Source organism: Saccostrea cucullata, unplaced genomic scaffold, assembly GCF_032062105.1.
Source record: "Saccostrea cucullata isolate Sc308-1 unplaced genomic scaffold, CSIRO_AGI_Scuc_v1 ctg1690, whole genome shotgun sequence".
Classification (NCBI taxonomy): Eukaryota; Metazoa; Mollusca; class Bivalvia; order Ostreida; family Ostreidae; genus Saccostrea; species Saccostrea cuccullata.
This window is the reverse complement of record NW_026938776.1, coordinates 1-22,669: the sequence shown is the minus strand read 5'-3', so window position 1 is coordinate 22,669 and position 22,669 is coordinate 1. Positions and strand designations below refer to the sequence as shown.

The 22,669-nt window shown below is 33.9% G+C and overlaps 1 protein-coding gene across 1 annotated transcript; it reads left to right on the top strand.

Moving 5' to 3' along the window:
- Positions 1-10,124: 10,124 nt before the first annotated feature.
- Positions 10,125-22,657, top strand: LOC134251232 (nuclear pore complex protein Nup85-like; the record flags this gene model as incomplete). Its single annotated transcript, XM_062733618.1, has 20 exons — positions 10,125-10,229; positions 10,465-10,567; positions 11,419-11,520; positions 11,623-11,683; positions 12,698-12,768; positions 13,119-13,232; positions 13,775-13,893; positions 14,281-14,406; positions 17,188-17,313; positions 17,913-18,044; positions 18,522-18,625; positions 18,967-19,050; positions 19,515-19,580; positions 19,801-19,851; positions 19,978-20,078; positions 20,424-20,509; positions 21,898-21,929; positions 22,062-22,162; positions 22,352-22,451; positions 22,606-22,657. Coding segments are annotated over exons 1-20 (1,761 nt in total), but the record flags the coding sequence as incomplete, so codon positions are not given.
- Between the last annotated feature and the right edge of the window lie 12 nt (positions 22,658-22,669).

Genomic DNA, 22,669 nt, shown 5'->3' with positions numbered 1-22,669 from the left:
AATTCATAGTCAGCAAAATTTAATTCTCCTACAGGCGGTTAATATATAGCTACTATTAAAAACTAATTAAAACACTGGTGTTGCTGCAATGTTGACGTATTATAGCAACAAAATTGCTGCAAACATTTAAATTTACTTTGGTAAGGTTTTTTTTTCTTTTATGGTACCATGTAATACTATTATCCCCTATTATAGTCCTACCCTACCTCTGGATCAACGTATGATTTGAACAATTTAGAATCTATAATACCTCAGGAAGCTTTCAAAAATTTGCTGATTTCTGTGAGGTACGTTGGTTCTAAAATTTTTTAAGTTTTCCCAAAATCTTTAATTACAAAAATTTGATCCCCCATTGTGACCCCAACCTATCCCCAGGGGTTCATGACTTTAAACATTTTGAATTTCTTGATCACTTAATTTCCCATGAAGCTTCCATTTCATCTTAAATTGCCCAGTGCATGATTCTTGATTACTTCACACCTTTTCCCCCATTTCTTTTTGTATTCTCCTCTTGAAAGGACAAAATTTGGACCTTGATTTGAATAATTAAGAATCTTCTTTAACCAAGCAAGACTAGTCAGTTTCTTTTCAAAAATCCTTTCTTAATTAAGATTTTGAGTTTTATGCCATAACGAAATTATACTCTTGCTGATAAGATATACCCACTTTTTACCATTGGAATGAAGGATCCAAAGAAAAGTAATAAACATAGGTAATCAGAGATTACAGAGCTCACCTCAACGAATGTTGTCTTTAAGTAAGACAAAGTCACACAATTACCCAACAAAAAGTGTACATTCAAAATTGGAAATTAATTTATGTAATTTTAAATCTGATACTTATAAATAGACCTATATAAAAACTTCAAACTAGTTCTTCATCACAAAAATGTGAATAAAATCCAGCATCTGAAGTAAGTTTGAGAGTTTTCATCCCTTGATGCATCATTTGGGCAAGTTTGGTTTATATAAGCCTAATAGTTTCTTGGTAATAGACCTGCACCCATAACTTTTACCTGGTACATTAGGCCAAACAAAAAAATATCTTTGTTTACTGTTACATGCTGAAATAAAATAGGGTCGGTAGGTAGGAATTTTTTTTTATTTTATTAAATTTTTTTATACTCAAATTTACATGAATTGGTTGAATTACAAAACAGTTTTACCATTGTATGGTACCTTACTTTTGTTTGGCTTGTAATATGTGTGGTTTCTTGCCAACTGCATTACAACTCAGGAGTGTGCAATTAAAAAAATCAAGTACTAGCCCACAGGCTTGTAACACTAAACAGCAATAAAGTTACTAGCCCGAAGTTAAAAGTGAGCAGTCCAAATATAGGGGCAAAAAAATGTAAAAACAAATATTGTAAAAAAAAAATTCATTGTTGAGAAACCGTTCACAGTAGCTCAGTCGGTAGAGCGCTCGCTCCGTGACCGGGAGGTCGTGAGTTCGCATCTCGGCCGCGACCGACCTAGTCGTTAAAATGGGTAGCAACTGTTCCTTCGACATGCGCTCGGCACTTTGAAGTGAAAGTTGCGGGTCCTTCGGATGAGACCTTAAAAACCGAGGCCCCGTGTCAGCGGCAGGCGCTGGCACGATAAAGATCCCTCACTGCTCAATGGCCCTGAGTGCCGAGTAAAGGTCAAAATTTGAAGCCCTTCACCGGCATACGGTGACGTCTCCATATGAGTGAAAAATTCTCGAGAGGGACGCTAAACAAAATACAATCAATCAATCATTGTTGAGAAAGTCAGGGTCCTAAGCCATCCCTTTTAAAGTTGAAGTTTAAAAATTTTAGGAAATTAATATATTATCTTTTCTTTTCTGAACATATTGTACTAGTGTAGCTTATCTAAAATGAAGCAAATTCATTTTATTTTCATTTCAAACCATTAAATACAATTGATATATATTAAAGTTTAACCACATAACACTTAGCTATTAGTTGATTGGGGACCGTAAGTAATTAAAAGAGATATCTGCATGTAATTACCATTAACAGAGGAATGGAAGAAATTCGGATTAGGAGAAAACGATCGTTTTTTGAAGTAAATAAGTCAGGTAGTACTTAAAAATGGATAAGGTTAAAGTAATTTAAGAACAGTTGGAGCATGCTCCCTGGAAAATTTTCATCAGTTGGAAATTAAAGAGCAAAACAATGAGTGAAAATCCGTTTGTATTCCTCATGTATTATATGCATAATTTTAATAATTTTTACTACCTCAAAAAACGGTAGCACCAGGCATCAGGCGATGCTAGTTGCACTCCCCTGCAACTGCCATGCAATGGTAAGCAAATTGCAACGAACCCGTTGGTGTTGAAATTGAACTCACTGGTTTTGTATCTGTACTTTCAATTTCGATTTCAAAGATGAATGTAAAAGTTAAACCGACCGGCCAGTAACTTCCGGATTTTTACGACGAAAAAAATTTTTGGGTCGGCGATTAAAATTAGGGTCGGTCGGGTAACCGTAAACAAACATAATTTTTTGTTACGCCTTATCTGAAAGATGTATGTTGAATTCAGCATCTGAAGCAAATTATGCATAAGTGTGCATCCTAAGATGAATCATTCATGCAAGTTTGAACAACATAGGGCTAAAAGTTACTTAGAAATGAAACTTGCATGAAAATTTAACCTCTTCACTCATCCACAAAAATGTAGGTCAGATTCAGCATTCGAAGCAAGCCTGGTAGAATGCAACCTTAGATGTATCATCCATGCAAGTTTGGTCATTATAAGGCTTATAGTATCTTGGAAATGAAACCTGCACCAAAAACTTTAACCTGTTCAATCAACCGGAAAATGTAGGTCACATTCAGCATCCGAAGCAGGCCTGGTAATACACATCCATAGATGTATCATCCATGCAAGTTTGGTCAACATAGGGCTTATAGTTACTTGGAGATGAAACCTGCACCAAAAACATTAACTTGTTCACTCAACCGGAAAATGTAGGTCACATTCAGCATCCGAGTCTAGTAGTATGCATCCTAAGATGTACCAACCATGCAAGTTTGGTCATTATAGAGCTCATAGTATCTTGGAAATGAAACCTGCACCAAAACAATTAACCTGTTCACTCAACTGGAAAATATGGGTCAGATTCAGCATCGAAGCAAGTCTGGTAATGTGCATTCTTAGATGTATCATACATGCAAGTTTGGTCAACATAGGGCTTACAGTAACGGTACTTGGAGATAAGACCTACACCAAAAACATTAACCTTTTCACTCAACTGGAAAATGTAGGTCAGATTCAGCATCCGAAGCAAGTCTGGTAGTGTACATCCTTAGATGTATCATCTGTGCAAGTTTGGTCAACATAAGGCTTATAATTACTCAGAAATGAGACCTACACCCAAAACTGCACCAAAAATGATAACCTGCTCCAAAAACATTAACAAATGTAATGCATAAAGAAGATAAATGAAATGTGTATAAATTTCTTTCAAGATTAATTAATGTTGAACATAATCTTAGGATTCGTCAATTTACAAATAAAACAATAATTTTTAAATTTTAAAACAATTCCTTTTTTCTGAAAATGCAGTGTGGAAATCGGCCATGATGTATAATGATCTGAAACTTAATTAATTCAATTTTAATTTTCTGTACAATGAAACACACAAGTAATTCATTTATGTTGGTGTGTAAGCTTTATTCCTTCAATAAATATTATTTCAAATTGTTTCAAATCTATGCGGGTACTGCTCATACATGTAAATGACCTTCGCAACATTGGAAATCTTCCACTGCTGCACTGCTGGGACCGCTCTGGGACTGCTGTGGGACTGTCTAATCAATAAAGGACATGCACCAAAAATGATAACCTGTAAAAACATTAACTTAAAAATTGAAAAACTTTGACTGCTCACACAAAAACTTAACCTTAACCCAACACCAACACAGAGGGTATTATATAAGCTCCCCCAACTTTGTTGAGGTGAGCTAAAAATATACAAGGCTCCCCTTTCTTATATATTCAATGCAGCTTAAAGAAAGATGTTATTAATCCCCTACCGGTGAAAACACCGGGGAACATAGGTTTCCTCTGTGTCCGTCTGTCCATCTGTCTGTCCCCGTCAGTCTGTCCCACTTGGTTTTCCAAACTTTTTTTCTAAACGCTTGCAGATATTGAGCTGAATTTTGGTATGTGAGTGTATCTTAATGAGTTACAGATCAAGTTTGAATATTATTTTGCTTCATTGATTTTTGACAGAATTATGGCATTTTGAATATTTTTCATAATCGCTAAATTAAGATCGGGTTCGAACTGCACTAACTTCCGATTGTCGACAAAAATATGAAGCGAAGAAAGGACGGTGGAGAAATGAGTTGAATTTTTGTCTTAATGTGGATTATTTTATTAGTTTTAAGGCATTTACAACTTGAAAATCTTTCAGTTTTACCTTGGACATGACTTTTGCATATTATAAAATGACATCCTGAAGAAAAAGGCGAACCCGGTAGGGGACATGTATTGCTTATGCAATACTCTTTGAACGCTTGTTTTTCATTTGTCATTGACAAATTATGATCTAGTTTGGATTATTTTTTAAGTATATACGTATAGGATGGACCCTTCTGGAAAAGTTCTTTAATTTTCGCATTTAAGGTCATACGCAACGTAGTTTGAACTTTATTGGGTTCTTCCCTCGAGTTGAAGAGTTCCACTAAATGAAGGACCTGTGTGCAATACTTTTAATGTCTATATATTGCTTTGTACACTGCTTCAAAAACAAATTTTGATGAAAAAAAATCTTGAATTTATGTTCTGTAATTTTTGTACATTTTTCTTTAAATAATGCAAAAAGTTTCATAATTTGATATCTTTTTAATACCCCTGGTAACACATGTTGATTTTTTGTCCATGAACATGTAATGGTAATATAAGTTTGAATTTAGAATATCTTGAAAAGTTATCAGTAGGTTAGGTACATTGCGTATGTCCTTAAGGGGCAATATCCCTCTGCTCCAAATTTCACGGCTCTTTTTTTAAAATCCAGACATTGATTTTCAGCAACAACTATAGCATCAAATTCAAATGGAAAATAGTTTGAAGTAAGAGCGTTGCTTACTTTTTCAGAAATGAATACCGCGTTAATATGTCAAACCTTGATGTGAAGAAAATTTGATATGGTCAATAGAAAGTTTAATCATTTTTTATCTCACAATTGAATTAGAAATATGAGGTAATTATAAAAATGATGTTTTTATAATTATTAATTTATTAATTAAATGTCTATAAACAATACTGCATCTGAAATTTATGTACAATTAAAAGAATTATACTTTAAGAGATAGAGATTTTTCAATTTACACTGTTTAAAGGAACTGAGTATAAATGTTTTAAGTAAACTATTATAAATAATTAATCAGTATACTAGCAATAGAAACTAGATATCAACACTAGTACCATAGAATAGGTTTGATTGAGTTGACTATAAAATTGTCCTTATGAATAAAACTTGTAAACTCTGATATGACAACTCACTGAATTTCATGACAAAATGTCTGAAGAAAGTTATCTCTCTTATTAGAAGAGTTATCTCTCTTATCAGAGGGATATTCCACCTTAAGAGTGTTATTGAGTAATAAAAGAATCCTAATTTTCGTCAAAAAGACATTAATTTTGATAATATGATTTCCATTGCTTTACTGCACACATATTTTAAAAACTGTTACTTAAAGGTGTACAAAGATAAGCAAAACATTTTTTTTTATATTCTGCTTTAATGGGTTGGCTTTTTGAAATCCATGACAAAAAATATTAATTAGGAGCTACATATGCATTCTTGAAATATTATTCCAATATTAAAATATACATATGCATTCTTGAAATATTATACCAATATTAAAATTAGCCATTCAGTTTGTGGGGAAAAAACTCACTATAGCTAAATCAATCTATTTTGGATAAACCAGAGAAAGAAATATAACTAATTCAATGTATGTGGCCGAATCTAGTGATTGTAACAGACCTCTGTAATATTGATTCTTGTGTCTGACCATAGTGTACTCTTTGTTATCTTCATGGCCATAGCAAAGTCCCCCCCCTAATTTTGCTGATATATTATACTATAGAAAACATACAGTATATAACTACAGAAAGCATGTAGTAATAGTAATACTATAGAAATGATTGCTACTATATGTTCTGTCCCCTCAATTAAAATGCTCGATGACGTTTTTTGTGTGCTTGTTAAAGATTTTTTGATGGTTGATAGTACCCAACTGAAAATAAAAAATATGCCCCCAGGATTTCCGATGGGCCTCGTCTTCATACTCCAAGTAACTACCAAGAACTACTAAAACAGTGTCGATGTTGTTCACTTTGTAACTACTAACTATCACATGAACTTACCTGCTGAGGACTGCAGAGACAAATTTCTCTGGTCGTTTAGGGGATCGCCGCTCGAATGAAGAGATACTGTCAACTGGGCATTTCCCATTGCACCACATCATCTGATAAACAAGCAAAGATCATTGAACATTTGCCCAACTGTCCTGTGTCCACAGTACTGATAAGTTTGGAACCAAAAATATCAAACTTGCACAACAAAATGGAACAAAATGCATTCAAGACAACTCACCCGGTGTAAGAATTTACAAATCCATGTCAACTTTAGAACAAGACAATGGATCCCACACGCAAATTCCGCAGGTCGACTTTTCAAACGAAAGGACAACAAAAATATTCCCACCAAAATGAACACGTGACTGAAGATCAAACGACCAAAGTGTGTCCAATGAAAACCAAGGTTCGTCAATCGATTATTCTATTTATAGATATCAAAGTGATTTGACCTAACTGTGAGTTATACTCTCTCGCATTCAAAAGAGAATCAACCTTACTTATAATATCTTTATATAGTTTGAATCACATTTTATTTTAGCACATATGATACGACATTTTCTGAAGTATTAGTTTTATTTATTCAATTTACATTGACATTATAAGAAACTCAGGCACGTAGCAATACGGGAAGGGCACCCCTTTCCCCACTTTTTTCCCAACATAACTTTTGCTGAAAATGTTAATTGAAGTACACCCCCCGTTAATACTACGGTAAAGTAATATAAGGGAAATGCAATATTATATGCAAAAAAGGTACTAAATGAAGTTGGCATCAGAAAAAAAAGTTGGCCTCTACCCCCCCCCCCACCCCCACCCACCCCGAAATAGGATTTTCGAGTTTTTGTGATTGTCAAGTTTTCCATGTGAGTAAAAAAATCGTTCAGACCGATCCCCCACTTTCAAAAACGATGCTACGTGCCTGAAACTATCTTAATCATAGGCGTCGGAACCGGAGAGGGGAGGGGGCTATTCTGGCTTAGCCCCCCCCCCCCAACACACTTTTTTGCGGATATATACATAATATAGGCATTGAAAATTGGGGTTTACATTTTTGTTGGTTTAGTCCGTCCCCTTTCAATTACCCCCCACTTCAATATGTCTGCACTATCTCTTGCGCAATAGTGAACTGATTGACTAGTTACTTCATAAAAAAAGAACGAAAGAAAAATCCCGAATGATGTCAGCAATATTTCATCTATGTGATAGATTACGATATTTCAGATTAATATATTTTAGATTTATTTTCACTCTTTATTTTTTAATTGCTTTTGGCTAAGGCGTTATCAAATGTGAAATATCAAGAAAGATATAATTTGTTTTAATATGATAATATTGCTGTTGTTGTTGTTGTTTTTTTTTTTTTGTTGTCAATACGATGATTTAGCTACCTTTAAAGATGATGGAGTGCAACAAAAATCCATGTTCGATTAATTAATTAAATTAGAATACTTCAAGGGTGATTAATTAATTCATCGCATCGTAGGACAGTAATAAGTAATAAATGTAATATAAAATAAAATTAACAAGTAATAGAAAATAAAGGAATGAATAAAAGAAAATAAGAGAAAAAAAACGAGGCACTGTGAACAATGAACTCACTAAATGATACTCCCGCCTCACATATGGTTATTATGGCAAAGTCCATGATTTGCTGTGGCCGGGAAACCCAAAATATGTATCGGATCATAAAGAAAAATAGGAGGTGCATAATATGTAATAAAGATTCTGTGAAAGTTTCATCAAAGTTCGCTTAGTGGTATAAGAGGAGTTGAGGATAAGAGATGGGTACCCCAAAGCGTAACAGACGGACGGACGGACATACCGACTACAGTATACCCTCCAACTTTTCATGCGGGGGTTTAAAATGAGCAAGGAAGATCGAAAGAGAGATAGATGCATTTCAAAGATTGCTAATTTGAGACATGTATTTCATTGAGCTTGAGTAATAAGTGCAAGGACGTATCATCGTTTTTGAAAGGGGGCAGTCAGAGAGAAAAAGTCGACTTTACCTTTCAGTACCAAATTTTCACTACTAGTATTGCAAGAAAGAAAAGGAGGAGGACCAGCCTAGCTTTCAAAGAGCATTTTCAATGGTAAAAAGTTATATTTGGAAAAAATACGGAGGGTCCAGATCCCTCTGTCCCCTTCCACGTACTCACTGCAAAATGCATTTTTTGCGACAAATATAATAGTGATATTAATCTCAATTATAATATTCTGTTTTCTTTGATATTTCATTTTAACACATTACCGTCACAGTTCTATTTATCTCAAAAATCAAAACGGCATTGATTTTCCATTAAAAAATCTGCTTTTCCGTAACAAATAATACTGCTTTTCTGCGATTATATGTATAGTTTTTGCTTTTCGGGGACTTATATTTCAACATATCCTTCTGTCGTTAGCCAAGTAAGATATATTGCCCATGCTTATAGTACGACCAATTATAAACGTTGATCACGAGAGGCCCAAGGGCCACATCGCTCACCTCAGCACTGTGACTAGGAAAAAGTAGTAATTGGTTTATTAACGAAAAGTTTAAATCCAAAAGTAGTCCCATGACCAATCATGGCTTTGCTATTCTTGAGAAGTAGATTTTAAAAAGATTTTCCTATATATGTCTATGTAAAACTTTGGTCGGCCATTGTGGCCCCGTTCCTACCCGCGGGGGACATGATTTAAACAAATTTCATGGCTCCTGGGTTGAATGTTCTGGTGTTAGCATCGGGCTCTATTGACTATATAGTGAAAATGCATATTCTTCAAAAATTTTCTTTCTGCACCTGGGTATTAAACCAACAAACTATGTACTACATAGTCATGAGGAGGAAGGATGCCTCTTTGAGATTGTGAATTTCAGGGCCCCATGGTCAGGGCATCTTTTGTTAGGGCGGTGCTCTAATGTTCATATACACTGTATTTCCTTTGCTACTGGGTATTTTGTCAATAACCTTATTACAAATGTATGATGAAAAGAGCTACTTCTTCCTAAATGGTTAATTTTCGTGCCCCTGGAACAGGGGTTCTTGGTGGCGTTGGTAGGGGGGGGGATTGGTGCACAGTCTGAAAATAATTTAATGACTGAGGTCCCGTGTTGCAGTAGGTGCTGACACGAAAAGGATCCCTCCCTGCTCATTGGGACAAAATTTGCAGCTCTCAACCGGCAAGTGGTGGCGTCTCCATATAAATGAAAAATTCTCGAGAGCGACATTAATCAATCTGCAATCATGCAATCAATCAAACACTTCAATGAAGCAAAACGAAGTTCATTATCCTGTTTTTTTTTTCTTTTCTAGAAATGTATTCCTACATCGTTTTTAAAAGTGTGATGGGGTTAAGGTGGAAGGAGGGGGGTGGGGGGGTAGAACCCTTAAGACCATCAGACCATAGCAATAAATATTAATTCATGTACTGTAAACAAATTTCTGAATCGTAGAAATGAATTTAAAAAGCCAATTTCTTTATCGTTCAAACAGATTTTTATATATAATTAAAAAAATTTACAAACGAATTTCCATATTTTGTTAATTTGAAGTGGCACTTACACGCCGCCGTACTTTTGCCAGCATACTCCACTCTCTACCATCGGCTCATACATCACGTGTATGAGAGAGGAACGAACGACAACTCTGCATGGGAGATTGAGCATACTCTTCGATAAAAATGAATTACTCTAACATGTAGAATCAGTTTAACCCCCTTAAAACTGTAATAATTTATTAATGAAATCCTAACACATATAAAATAATTATTTTGCAGTCTCAAAATCCAGTTTGGGCAGTTATGGATTCATTGGGGTCTATTTGGGTTAATCGACGCAACCTTTAACAACAACAAAAATGGCGGAGCGCGAAAGTGAAACACCATGCGTGAGTCGTCCAAGTACCACTAACTGAATTAGTGAATGTAGAATTTCTTGAGTCACTCTGTTTATTTTTAAATCTTATTATTTTTATTTAATATCGCATGAATTGTATGAAATCAATGTGTGCTTTAAAAATATGTTTAATTGTTTTGATGTTCAGAAAACAGTGATGCTAAACCACGTCCCAAATAATTCAGAAATTCCAGGTTAAGAATTGCAGGGCTTTATTTCTTTTTTAGTTGATTATTTCGGATTCCTCATGCCAGTATGGACTGCGGTCAGTTTGGGGTACGGGGAATCGGCTGTTTGCGTTTCCAGGAGAAAATCCCCTTCTTTCCACAGGTATAACTGCCAATTCACAGATGCTGTTTAAAAGTGCAGTGAACCAAAGCACTTTCGATAGAAAAGAACTGAAGTAGCGGATTCTCACAATAATATGAAATATAGAGATCAATGTTCCTTTTTAATAAAGAAAGTCTAGAGAGCAAAAACGTGTACAAAACCAGGGACCTTAAATATAATATGGTACAGTCTTCACAAAAACTTTTCAAACTAACTGGCCAGTCGGACCAGTGAACTTTCAAATTATACTAGCCCACAAAAATTTTTACTGGTCCCTTTCATAAAAAAAAGAAAATAAATACATTTTCATAACTGTAAATTTATACATGTTTACGTACTTCAACTTTTGAGATGCCGCCATTTTTCGCCCTTTGTTGCGTTTCGGTAAGTTGTTTGTTTGAACTTTGCACATTTTACGTACTAGTTAATAATTACTAGCTACTTCTGGTTGTTACGTAATACATCCATGTTATAATAGGGTTTAAATAATAGGATTCAACAACACGAGCTTCTTCTTTTTATTTTATATATTAATGATATTTACACAAGTAAGTCAGTTGAAATAAATTTTGACTGTATGATTTTTATGATCAACAAGCCCATCGGACTTCTTGAATTTTGATTTTCACTGACCCGACCCGACCTCAAAATTCACTGGCCTCAGTCTTCAGACCAGTGAGTTTTTGTGAAGACTGATAGTATAGTAATATAGACTAGTATATAGGTCCCTGACAAAACTATTTAATTTTTTTGGTAATGCTCATCAGTCATGTCAATTGTTAAGCTTTTTTTTGTGATGCATTACAGCTCTATATATAAGTTTCGTTCTTCTTTTTGTTGATGATTGAAAGAGAGAAGACAAGCCTCTGGTAAATGGGAAAAGATTCGGGAAGTTGAATGGGACATTGATCTACACCACCCAGTCCTAAGGAAAATGGTCAACGATTCTCATAGTAAGAGAACTGTAAAGAGAAAATACAGCTGTAAATATGTATGTGATTATTAAAAAAAACAATTTTAAAAAAGAGTTACATAATGAAATATAATGATTTCAGATATATTTGTTACACTGCAACGTCAAGCTTCTCGATTAAATGGAGCAGCACTTCATACACAGTAAGTACAAAGGGGTGTAAACATTTGAGGAACAAGGAATCTACAGTTACATACATGTTAACCTATTGTGATGAGAAAGAGGGAGATTCAGACCTCAAAAGCGGTAGCATTGCGCGCGTGTTGTTTAACGCTTGGATTATCGATATCTTTCATGTAATATAAATGTATATTATAAGCCTTAAATGAAATCAGGTACCTACACTAATTAATCTTGAATATCAACAGCAAAGAAGAAGACAGAAACACCTTAAGTTTGACATAAACTGTACAAATTCAAATATTTTTCATGCTCATCATTTTGCTTGGATTGGCTGTTTAACCATGTTAACTTAGCCTTTTGAAGAATGATCTTTGCCAGTATAGCCTAGAAGCAATAATTCTGAATGTTCATTCAGTTTTTAAACAAAACAAATGATGGCATGGTTTAAGAGATTAGATCTAAAACAAGTTGACTTCGTATCTTTCGTTATATAAATCAGATTTCCCGCGATGATCAAAAACGAAAGTAGAGATGTGCCACATGACTTGGCCAATCGAGTGATTTCTATTGACTTTATTGATAAAGTTGTGAGCTTCTGTGCTTTTAAAGACGATGTCAAATGTTTTCATCTAATTCTTAAAAGCTGTATCTCCTTTTTCATGGCAGGGATGTTGATTAATTTATCGTAACCAATGTAATCACTGGTAGTCTTATGTTGTTGTCGTTGTCAAATCCGTGCTTGAAAACTATGTACAAAAAAAGCGTTTGTATGATTCCGAGAAAATCACGCGATATCTAGCGAGATTTTATGAAAGTGGCTTTAAAAAAAAAGGATACCCAAGCGGACCAATATAATACTTTAGACGCAGCTTTTGTAGAAAAGCGGTAGATTTCTGAATTAAATCGGTAGGCGGGAGATGGAGTGAAAAGCGGGTGTAAAATCGGGAGAGTTAACATGTATGACAGTTAGCAGTGTTGAACGCTGTTTGCATTTGAATAGATTATATAATGTACTTTTAATAAACTATTTACAGAATTCTTAAGTCCAGCAGACACTATAGAGCAACACAGAAAGCCTACATAAAGGACTTAGATGAAATGATAGGTAATGTTTCTTTGTCATCCATTTAGAATAAAATTGTACCACATGTTTACATATTGAACCTTATTCAAATATAGCACATTCATAGATAAAGTTCTATTTGACACAATCAAAATTTGCAGGTGTCATTGATTTTGTGATATATATTTTTATACAATTATAATTTCATGGTATTCAACAAACAATCGCAGTCCAAGGTGTCAAAATGAAATACCACTGAATTATTTATTGAGCTGTACATGGACACCATTTAAATTGTCTTCTCAGTTACCATATTATTCTCCTGATTTCTTGCACTCTAATGTATTTATTGACAAATCAGTGCTTGAAAAATGCCATTGATCCTTGTACAGAGAGCAGCCGAGACGAGGACCAGAGACAACAGTACATGGAACACATCAAGCTGCTGGACATGTCGGAGCTCATCTGGAGTCTGTGTGAAATCCTCTTCATCGAGAGTCCCGTTGGTAAGCTGGGTTTGTTTACAATCTTCTTCATAAAGAGCTCTGTGAGTTAGGTCGTTTGTTTGAAATCTTCTTCATAAAGAGCTCTGTGAGTTAGGTCGTTTGTTTGAAATCTTCTTCACATAGAGCTCTGCGGGTTAGCTTGTTTCTTTTATATCCTCTTGAAAGAGTCCTCTTCATAGAGAGCTTTGGTTGCCTTCATATGCACTATGGTAAGAGAGTTGGATCTTAAGTTGATGTCTGAGTAAGGAATTGATCCTTAATTTGTGGTTTAAATCCAACTGTGGGATGTGGAGACCAGTCCCTCACATGAGACCTTATAAATCAAAGTTAGGAGTTGCACTTGGTACTGGCACAAAAAAAATCTCTAGATGCTCGAAGGCTGTAAGTGCTGAGTACAGGACTAAATTTCCCCCCCCCCCCCTCCCCAAGGCAAGTAGTGTTGTCTCAATATGACTGAAAAATTCTCATGAAGAGGCACAAGGTTTTTTAATGCCACAGAGTCTCATCTGTTATAAGTAAAAATGAATTTGAATTTCTTGAAGGTGGTCTTGTTGTTCCCCAGTTATTGGAGTGGTGGAAGAGTCATTTTACCATGGAGACCATGTTCGGTGATCTAGTGAGAGAGGAACAGCCGGGAAACAGTCCGGTTTACTGGGATACGGTAAATTTCTGATTGTTTCCAAATAAAAATATTTGAACAACAGTAAGAAAGTCAAAAGAGAAAGGACACTACTGCCTTTATGCAACATGTAGATTTAAAGTACTGTACAGGGAGAAGTAATTCTGGATGTAATACACATGTCGTGTATAAAAGGAAAATTACATGGGATGTAAATATTTGCTATACCATTCATGGTGTTGAGAAAAGTGTAAAAATTATAGCCCATGGAATTAATCCCATAGGCTTAAAATACAGTAAATCCTCACTTAATGGACATAAAGTGTAGTGTTTCAATTGAAACAGTATAAGACAATGTATCCATGCTTTTCAGTGTTATTTAACACTGTGAAATAACGATCTTCCAATAGTACGCACTTGTTATTTCAGATTTTTCGATTGGTGCTACAAGGTCAGGTGGACAAAGCCTGGCGTCTCCTTTCCCTACATTCAGCGAGTCAGACTGAAGACTTCCAGACCCTGATCAGCCTACTCAAGAGAATGCCACTTCTGACAGTAAGTGTTTATGGACTTGAAATTGTAAATTTATTTTTAAAAAAATACATAGCAAATTTTAAAAGGGAAATGAAACTGTGGCCCAAACCTACAATTTCAATAATGTAGGGATAGGATGTCTCTGTATACCAGTTGGATTATGAAAAATATTTCTTTTGAAAAATATATGTATAGTTTTGTATACACTGTATTTGGTGCAGTAGAAGTGTAGTGTTTTTATATGTCAATCTTTTGAGGTCTTTCCACGCTCACAATTTTAAAGGTTCAAAGTACAAAAACTGCATTTATTTTCATTTGATATAGTTTAAACTTACCAATTATTGCAAAAAATGTATAGGTTGCCATATTATTTAATATATGGGAGACGTGAATTAGCAGATGTATGTGTGAACATAAAAAAATTGAACATTTTTTGCAAACAGTATTTATAGAAATTATGTAAAAACTTGCTCAAATGCATAATTCTGATGCTAAAAGTTCCAAAACACTTGCTACTTGCTACTTGTAAGATTCTTTTGTACTGTAAATATCAGGGGCACTACTTTACATTAGAAGTACAATTTTATACAGAAAATGCTTGAATGAAGAGACCTGAGATGGAGATTTTTCCCTTGTCAACATTTTTTAAAGATTGAATAATTGATCAAAGAAAGAAAATATTGATTTTTAGCTCTACTGGTCAGAGACCAGAAGAGCTTACGCGATAGTAATGCGTCCGGTGTCCGTCCATCTGTCCGTCTGTCTAGCTGTCCATCTGTCTGTAAGCAATTTTTCAAAATGCTACTCCTCTGATTTATTCTGATTTCAATATAACTTGACACACAAGTAGACTACACTAAGATACATAATTCTGTATATCGGTTTCTGATTTCGGTAAACGGTGTTGCCGTGGTTACTAAAAATAGAAATTTCTGTGAAATTCTTTCAAAATGCTACTCCTCCTACAGTTTTGGTCTGATTTCAATATAACTTGGCACACAAGTAGCCTGGAAGTAGACTACACTAAGATACATAATTCTGTATATCTTGTATTGTATATATATTTTGTACTATTTATGTTATGAATATATGTTAAAATATTATATGAGACTGAAGGAAATGGAATGCAACCATGATTATAACAATTATTTAGTGGTATCTGCATTTAAAGAAGACAAAAATCTTGTATCTAAAATATCTTGGCAAAAGAAACTGTCTTCATTACTACAAAAATTAAATATTAGTTCTTTGGAAATATCTCACATAACTTTGAAAAACAAATTTACAAGAGCATTACCAAAACAAGATATATGAACAACTGAAAAAAGTTAGCAAATCAGACTCTGGAAAGTTAGCATTTTATAGCAAAATTGTGAATCAAGATGAATACAAACTGCAAAGTTATTTAAAACTACCCCTGAAGAAAAGTTGTAGATCTTTATTAACAAAATTAAGGATCAGTACCCATCCACTATATATTGAAACGGGTAGATACTGTAAACCCCCTATTCCTAGAGAAAAACGTTTATGTTACTCATGTAAATTGTTTGTTGAAGACGAAAAACATTTTGTTCTTTATTGTCCAAAGTATGATCAATATAGATGCAATTATAATGATATATTTAATGTAAACACATATACTAGTGATAACCCCATTAGAAAAATTGTCAATCCTACAAATATTTCAACTGCTAGAAGGATATGTTGTTTCTTGAAAAAGTGCTTTGACACCAGAAAAGAAAGTCAAAAATGAATATTAATATTGAGAAATACACAATTTTGTTCACCTCATATTTCTCACTTTGTATATACTTGTATTAATTATGTTAATTTATGCTATGTTATTCATGTTCATGACTGTATGCCGACATGGTAATTGTCAATAAAGTGAATTGAATTGAATTGAATATCAGTTTTTGATTTCCATGAACGGTGTCGTCGTGGTTACTAAAAATAGAAATTTCAGTAAAATTGTTTCAAAATGCTACTCCTCCTACAGTTTTGGTCTGATTTCAATATGACTTGGCACACAAGTAGACTACACTAAGATCCATAATTGGGTTTTTGATTTCCATGAATGATGTTGCCATGGTTACTAAAAATAAAAATGTCTATAAAATTGTTTCAAAATGCTACTCCTCCTACAGTTTTGGTCTGATTTCAATACAACTTGGCACACAAGTAGACTACACTAAGAACATAAAGAGACTTTATCAAGGATCATTATTCTGTTTATTGCTGTTGTAAAGTTTCAATTCCCAACTGCTTAAGCACTTTTCTCTTCCTTTACTATAAGTACAAACCAGTAGAGCTTCAGTCTTGGCAGAGACTTCTGGTTAGAATTCTTTTACTTAACAATGTTTATCATTACACCTATTTAAAAGCATTCTTCCAAAAGATATTGTGCTACATGGGTATGAATTTAAATTAGTAACAGTTTTGGCAAAAACCTTTGACATCACAGGAGGATGGAAATACCTTAAGTATTTTATTGTGTCATGCAGGTCAATTCAACTGTCTCTCTATCCATCCGTTAGCTTTTTCATGTACAGCTCTTAACTGACATAGTATGAAGGCAAGAATCATCAGATCCTGTTTTAGCTGATGCAGTTTTGATAGAAGATCAGTGGCAGAGTTTGACACTGAGTCGGATTACCTGTATATTTATTCCTGTTTAAGCACTTAAACTAAGGATGTTCAGTGACGTTATAACTGTATGATAATATTTGTTCTGTTACAGCATTTAAACGGGGGTAGTTCAGTGACATTATAGCAGTATGATAATATTTTGTTCCGTTACAGCAATTATACAGGGGTAGTTCAGTGGCGGAGTTTGACATGAAGTGGCGACACTGGAGAGACGAATGTCAAAGGAACTATGAGGAACAAAAGTTCTCCACAAACGCAAATCTAGAAACAGTTGTCAGGGTAACAATTATGCAGATTATAAATTCTTCGAAAGACAGTACCTAGGATTAAAATTTAATACATATATGAAATGAAATAAAGTCATTTTATACATGTATTTAGAGCATAGCTTGCAATTGTTGATGTCTTGTCAGGGGCATTTTCATTAAATTGTGAAATGAATTTTAATTTCAGAAATTATGAAGTGTTTATAATAAATAAGAATCTTTTTACTCTCTGAATGGAGTAGTCTTATTTTAATTTTTGCTGCCAGTAAATTATAGTTTGCAAATGAGGATGTGTTATTCTAGAATCATTTATGAGAAGACCAAAAAGTATACTTATGTTAAATAAGCTGATTGGTTGGGACCATTTTCAGACTATTTTGATCTCCTTTAGAAGTAGAGCTCTATATAAAGATATACAAAAATGATCAAATTTTAAAGCTAAAATGTAACAATGAAATTTTTCTTTGCCAAATGATAGCTGACAGCTTAAGATATCATTTCTAAAACATTAAGTTATACTGATGGTTAATTTTTTGACCCCCCCCCCCCAGCCTCCTTAGTAAGAACGGTATAACTACCGGTTGTTTGACTCTGTTGTTTATGTTTGTGTAGATTCTGTGTGGTGAGGACGCGGTGTTCAGTGAAGTGAAGGACTTCTGTGACCCCTGGTATCACATGCTGATAGCTAAAGCCCTCTACCAGGACCCCACAATTAAAGCCTGTGATCTTCATTATTATATCCAGGTAAATTAACAATTTACAAATTTTAAATTAAGTTGAAGGCAGATGAAATTGGGTTTTAAAATGGTTTGTGCTAGTATGTAGAAAATATCTTTAAAAGTTGATGGTGGGCGGGGAGCTTTCAAGAGGGTGTGTTGAGCGCTTGGATTTTGATAATTTATGTATAAAGCATATTTGATTTAAGCATGCTTTATACTGTATAAGTGGAAATTTTAGCAAGATGTAAATTTAGCGGTTTCTCCTTAAAAATTGTAATTTATTTTTCGTGAAAGGGAATTTTAGCAATATTAAAATGCTTACTAAAGCAGCTATTAGAGATAAAATGCAATTAATTTTTAGCGGTCTTCAATTTTAGCGATCTCATGGCCCTCGCTAATAATGAAAAAATTAAGTCCTCTCTAAAAATTCTACTTATACGGTATTTGAACTAATGTAAAAGACTGATATGCATATGTGTACATCTTGTTTCTGATACTATAGAGATGTCAGGATGAGTATAGAAGCAGTACAAGGATGGGAGAACTAGACAACATTTTACGGTCCACGCTCGAGTCTGACGTGTACCAAGTCATCAAGGACAGCAGGTAATGTCGGAGATACTGCAGGGCGAATTGTAATTTCGGAAAGAGAAGGAGGGCTTTGCTGCAACCTTAAATGCAGAAACAACCATCATTGTTAAGTTCTGTCCTATTGCAGCATAAGATCCCAATTTATCATCACATGTAATCTTTAAATACTTCCAGAATTTTGTAAATGGCAAGTAAATTGTATATATTACTTAGTATGTTTTAAAGTTTGTTAGGCAAGAGATTTAAGTAGTTACTGTATGGTGTGGATAATAACCTTTAGTAAATACATCAGTACCCTTTATAACTCAGTACCTGTACATAGTTTGTTGCTATAATTTTTTGTATTTCATTGTCAGGTCAGTGTTCAGTAATGGATGGTTCGTAGCACACCTAACAGATCTACTTCAACATTGTGGACAGCTGGACACTCACAGATTACAGTAAGTTCACTTGACATGATTATCTGAAGTTAACCTGACAAAAAAGTCTTTGTAGTGACAAAAAGTTGTATGTGAACTTAGATTTTTAACTTTTTACTCTGCAGGATGGGTTCAGTCAAATAAGATCCTCATATACTGTAAATGTATTAAATTTGGCGTGTACGATATTTGGAGGAAATTTAATTTTCAACAAGTTAGCATAGATTTGATTTAGTGCTGTCTGACTTTTCTAGTTATAAAAGTTAATATACAAAACATTTAGTGATGCACTTGAATTAGCGAACTCTGCTTTCCGCCAAAATCGCTAAAAAGAATACACTGCTAAATGTAATATGTTTACAGTATCTTCATACATAAAATGTAAAAACCAGTAAATGGGGGTCACATCAAGAAAGGAGATAAATTTATGTTGTCTGTGTACCAGTAATTATGTAATCAATTCAGTTGCATTCTGTTGACTACAGATTTGGTTCAGATCTGAGGGAGTTCCTCCTGTTAGAATATGCCAGTTCCCTCATGTCACACGAAAGGTGAGATTATACTGTACTCAGAAATTCCCTCAATTAAAATGATACTTTTGACATCTTTGTGAGGGCTTAAATGAGCTCCTCAATCTCTGCTCTCTCTCTCTTTAAATTGATAAAATATAAAGAGTATTTGAAATTTTAGGACTTTACAAAAATGTCCTTTGTAAATAGCAATATCTGAATTCGTAATTACTGTGCAATGTTATTCTGTTTTTCTCTTCAGTTTGTGGATAGTTGGTGTTAGTTATCTTGACCATTGTGCAGAATTTGGAAGGTCAGTTTGATTTCTTATTTCTTAACAATCTTTTACCATAAGAATTCGGTTATTTGTTGGCTAACTGACAGTGTCAGTTTCATTTTAAAGTGCCCATGTAGATTACTTAATTTTATTTCATTGTAGGAAATACCTTGAATTATATATGGATCACATCCCAGTAGATTCTGAGCGGAAGGCAAACAAAATTCTGAAGATTTGTGAAGATCGCAACATGACAGAACAATGTAAGGGAGACAACCTATTTATCATATTCTGTCAACTTGTAGAATGGGTCTGACTCTGGATTTAAATTTCTTGTAAATGTTGATGTACTTCTTTGGAGAAAGTTAGGTATAGAAAAATAAGTCTTCACTTAAAGCAGATAATTGCCATTTTATGGCCTCCATATGTTGTCTTATAAAATTATCTTGACCTCTTGCTAAAGCACGAGGATAAAAATGTTGTGAGCAGTTTTGTACTATGAACAGATTTCTATGGTGATTTTTTTTTAGGAATTTTAGCCAAAAGTTCTGTAAAGATATTTGTATTGTGAAAAGATTTGTATTTATATGTTTTATAATAATTTTTAGCCAAAAGTATCTGTAAAGTAATGGGGATGAAGTGTATTAAGAACAAACGACTTGGAGCTGCTCTCACTTGGTTTTTGAGGTCAAAGGTAAGACATCATGTAAAAGTAGGAAAAAATATTTTATAGTATTTTAGTATTTTGTATTTTGAATGTTTTGTAAATAATTTCTTTTAAGTAGTGGCGGGGGAATATCCGCATAATGTGATATTTCCTTTAACTCTGACTAAATTTTGATTTTGTTTTGAGATCACATTATGAGGGCTGTTCGAAAATTATTGAGACATTGTGTATATTTTGCTTTCTAATGAATGTCTTTCCGTGAAAAATTGCATATACGTATGACATACATTAAGAATTCATAAAAGCAAAAAATATTTTACAAATATTAAATATTTTCTGTACAATGGTATATAAATGCGTCATCAGTAGGGGTACCCGGAGCAGTCTCGAAATCAGATATTGAAAATATGTAACACCAACGTTCTTACTCTTCGTGGACCCATAATAAGATCGAAAATAATTCTTTTTATGTGTATAATTTTTCAGCTTTAATTCAAATTCATTTTGTGCAACTTTGATAGAATTTTGATCAGAAATACGGAGATCATAAAAAAATTAAGCGCGGTAGAGAAATCTGCTAAGAACGAAAAAATGGGATTTTGACGTCAAGCGCGGAGCAGCGAACATACCTAATATTTTGTGTAGCGCAATGTAAAACTCTTTTCCAGACACAATGACCTGCTAAAATACTAACTACGAGAAAAAAATTAATGTGTTAGGGTTTGTTATTTCATTGGTATACATTTTTTTCTTACAATTAATTCAACCAGAGTAAAATCAAAAGCTCCGGACGACCATCAGTTATTACGCACAGTATTAATATCGTTACGGTATTAATATCGTTGACCCGCGTTGCATAAATCGGCACTGCATGATTTTAAGTCATCTTTTCCCACAAATGAAAATATTACACTCGGGTAGCAACAGCATAAATTTTTAATGAATAGTTTAAGAAAAGAGACTGTTTGAATTTTGTACTGTTATATGTAATAACAAAGAAGGAAAAAGGATTAAATGCTTTCCGATCGTTTTACATGCGAAACCATCCCTGGCTGATGTGATGTTAAAACGACGTATTGATGCTGCTCCGGGTCGATAGACATATACATGTTTATTATTTCACCGAAACTTTTCTTATTATCATAGGAATTAGAAATTTTGCATAAGTGTTTTATTCGTTCTTTATAAAATGTTGATGAATTTTCCTGAAATTATCTCCGTCCTTTATGGAGTAAATGTAATTGTCTCAATAATTTCCGAACAGCCCTCGTATATTGTATGATTAATTAAAACCATCTTTTTTTAAGCTCAAAACACCAAGAGTTTATGAAATAAAGAGCAAGTAAGAAAAACATCTAGCAAAGTTAATAGATAAAAGATTTACATTCAAAAATTCTTTTCTCCTAATTTTCCAGGATGTTGGATTTGCCACAGTTCTTGCAGAAAAGTATGTATATTTGACCCATCAGTATACATTTACCTCTTTATTTGTTCAAATAGTAGCAAATCTCTGATAAAAGTATTTCGGCAATATATATATATATAGTTTGTATAGTTGTATTCTTTACTTTTCTGTCAGATTTTTACTAGAGTACAGTGAAAATGGAGAGTTCACGAACCTTGACCTCATAGATCACCTAGGTCCATCCATGTTGCTAAGCAACAGACTTACATTTTTAGGTTTGAGTTATTTTATTTACTGGTAAATTGTATCATATTTTTTTTTGTAGAAATAACTTTTCATCTAATGAATGTTTGAGTATGCTTGAATTACAAATCAAAAAAAACATCTTAACATTTTCATGATGTACCTAAATTTCATTCTTTACCCTTGAGTTTTGATTTACGTCAAATGTGGTATGTTTGAAGGTAAATATCGTGAGTTCCACAAGCTTTATTCTGAGGGGGAGTACAGAGCTGCTGGGGACCTACTTTTAGCTCTGTTACAAGCTCGTCTGGCTCCTAAGCAGTAAGATATTCACTTCCTTTGTTCTCTATCATTCTGATTAGGTTACATACTGTGTAAAGCTGACTTTTCACTGGTAAGGGTACATTTTAAGATTCATGAGGAATTCAATTTCTATAATCTTCATCTGTAAAGCTTTTGTATTATTATTTTTTAGGTTTTGGATAACATTGTTAATCGATGCATTACCTCTACTAGAAAAAACAGAGGTGAGTTTTGAA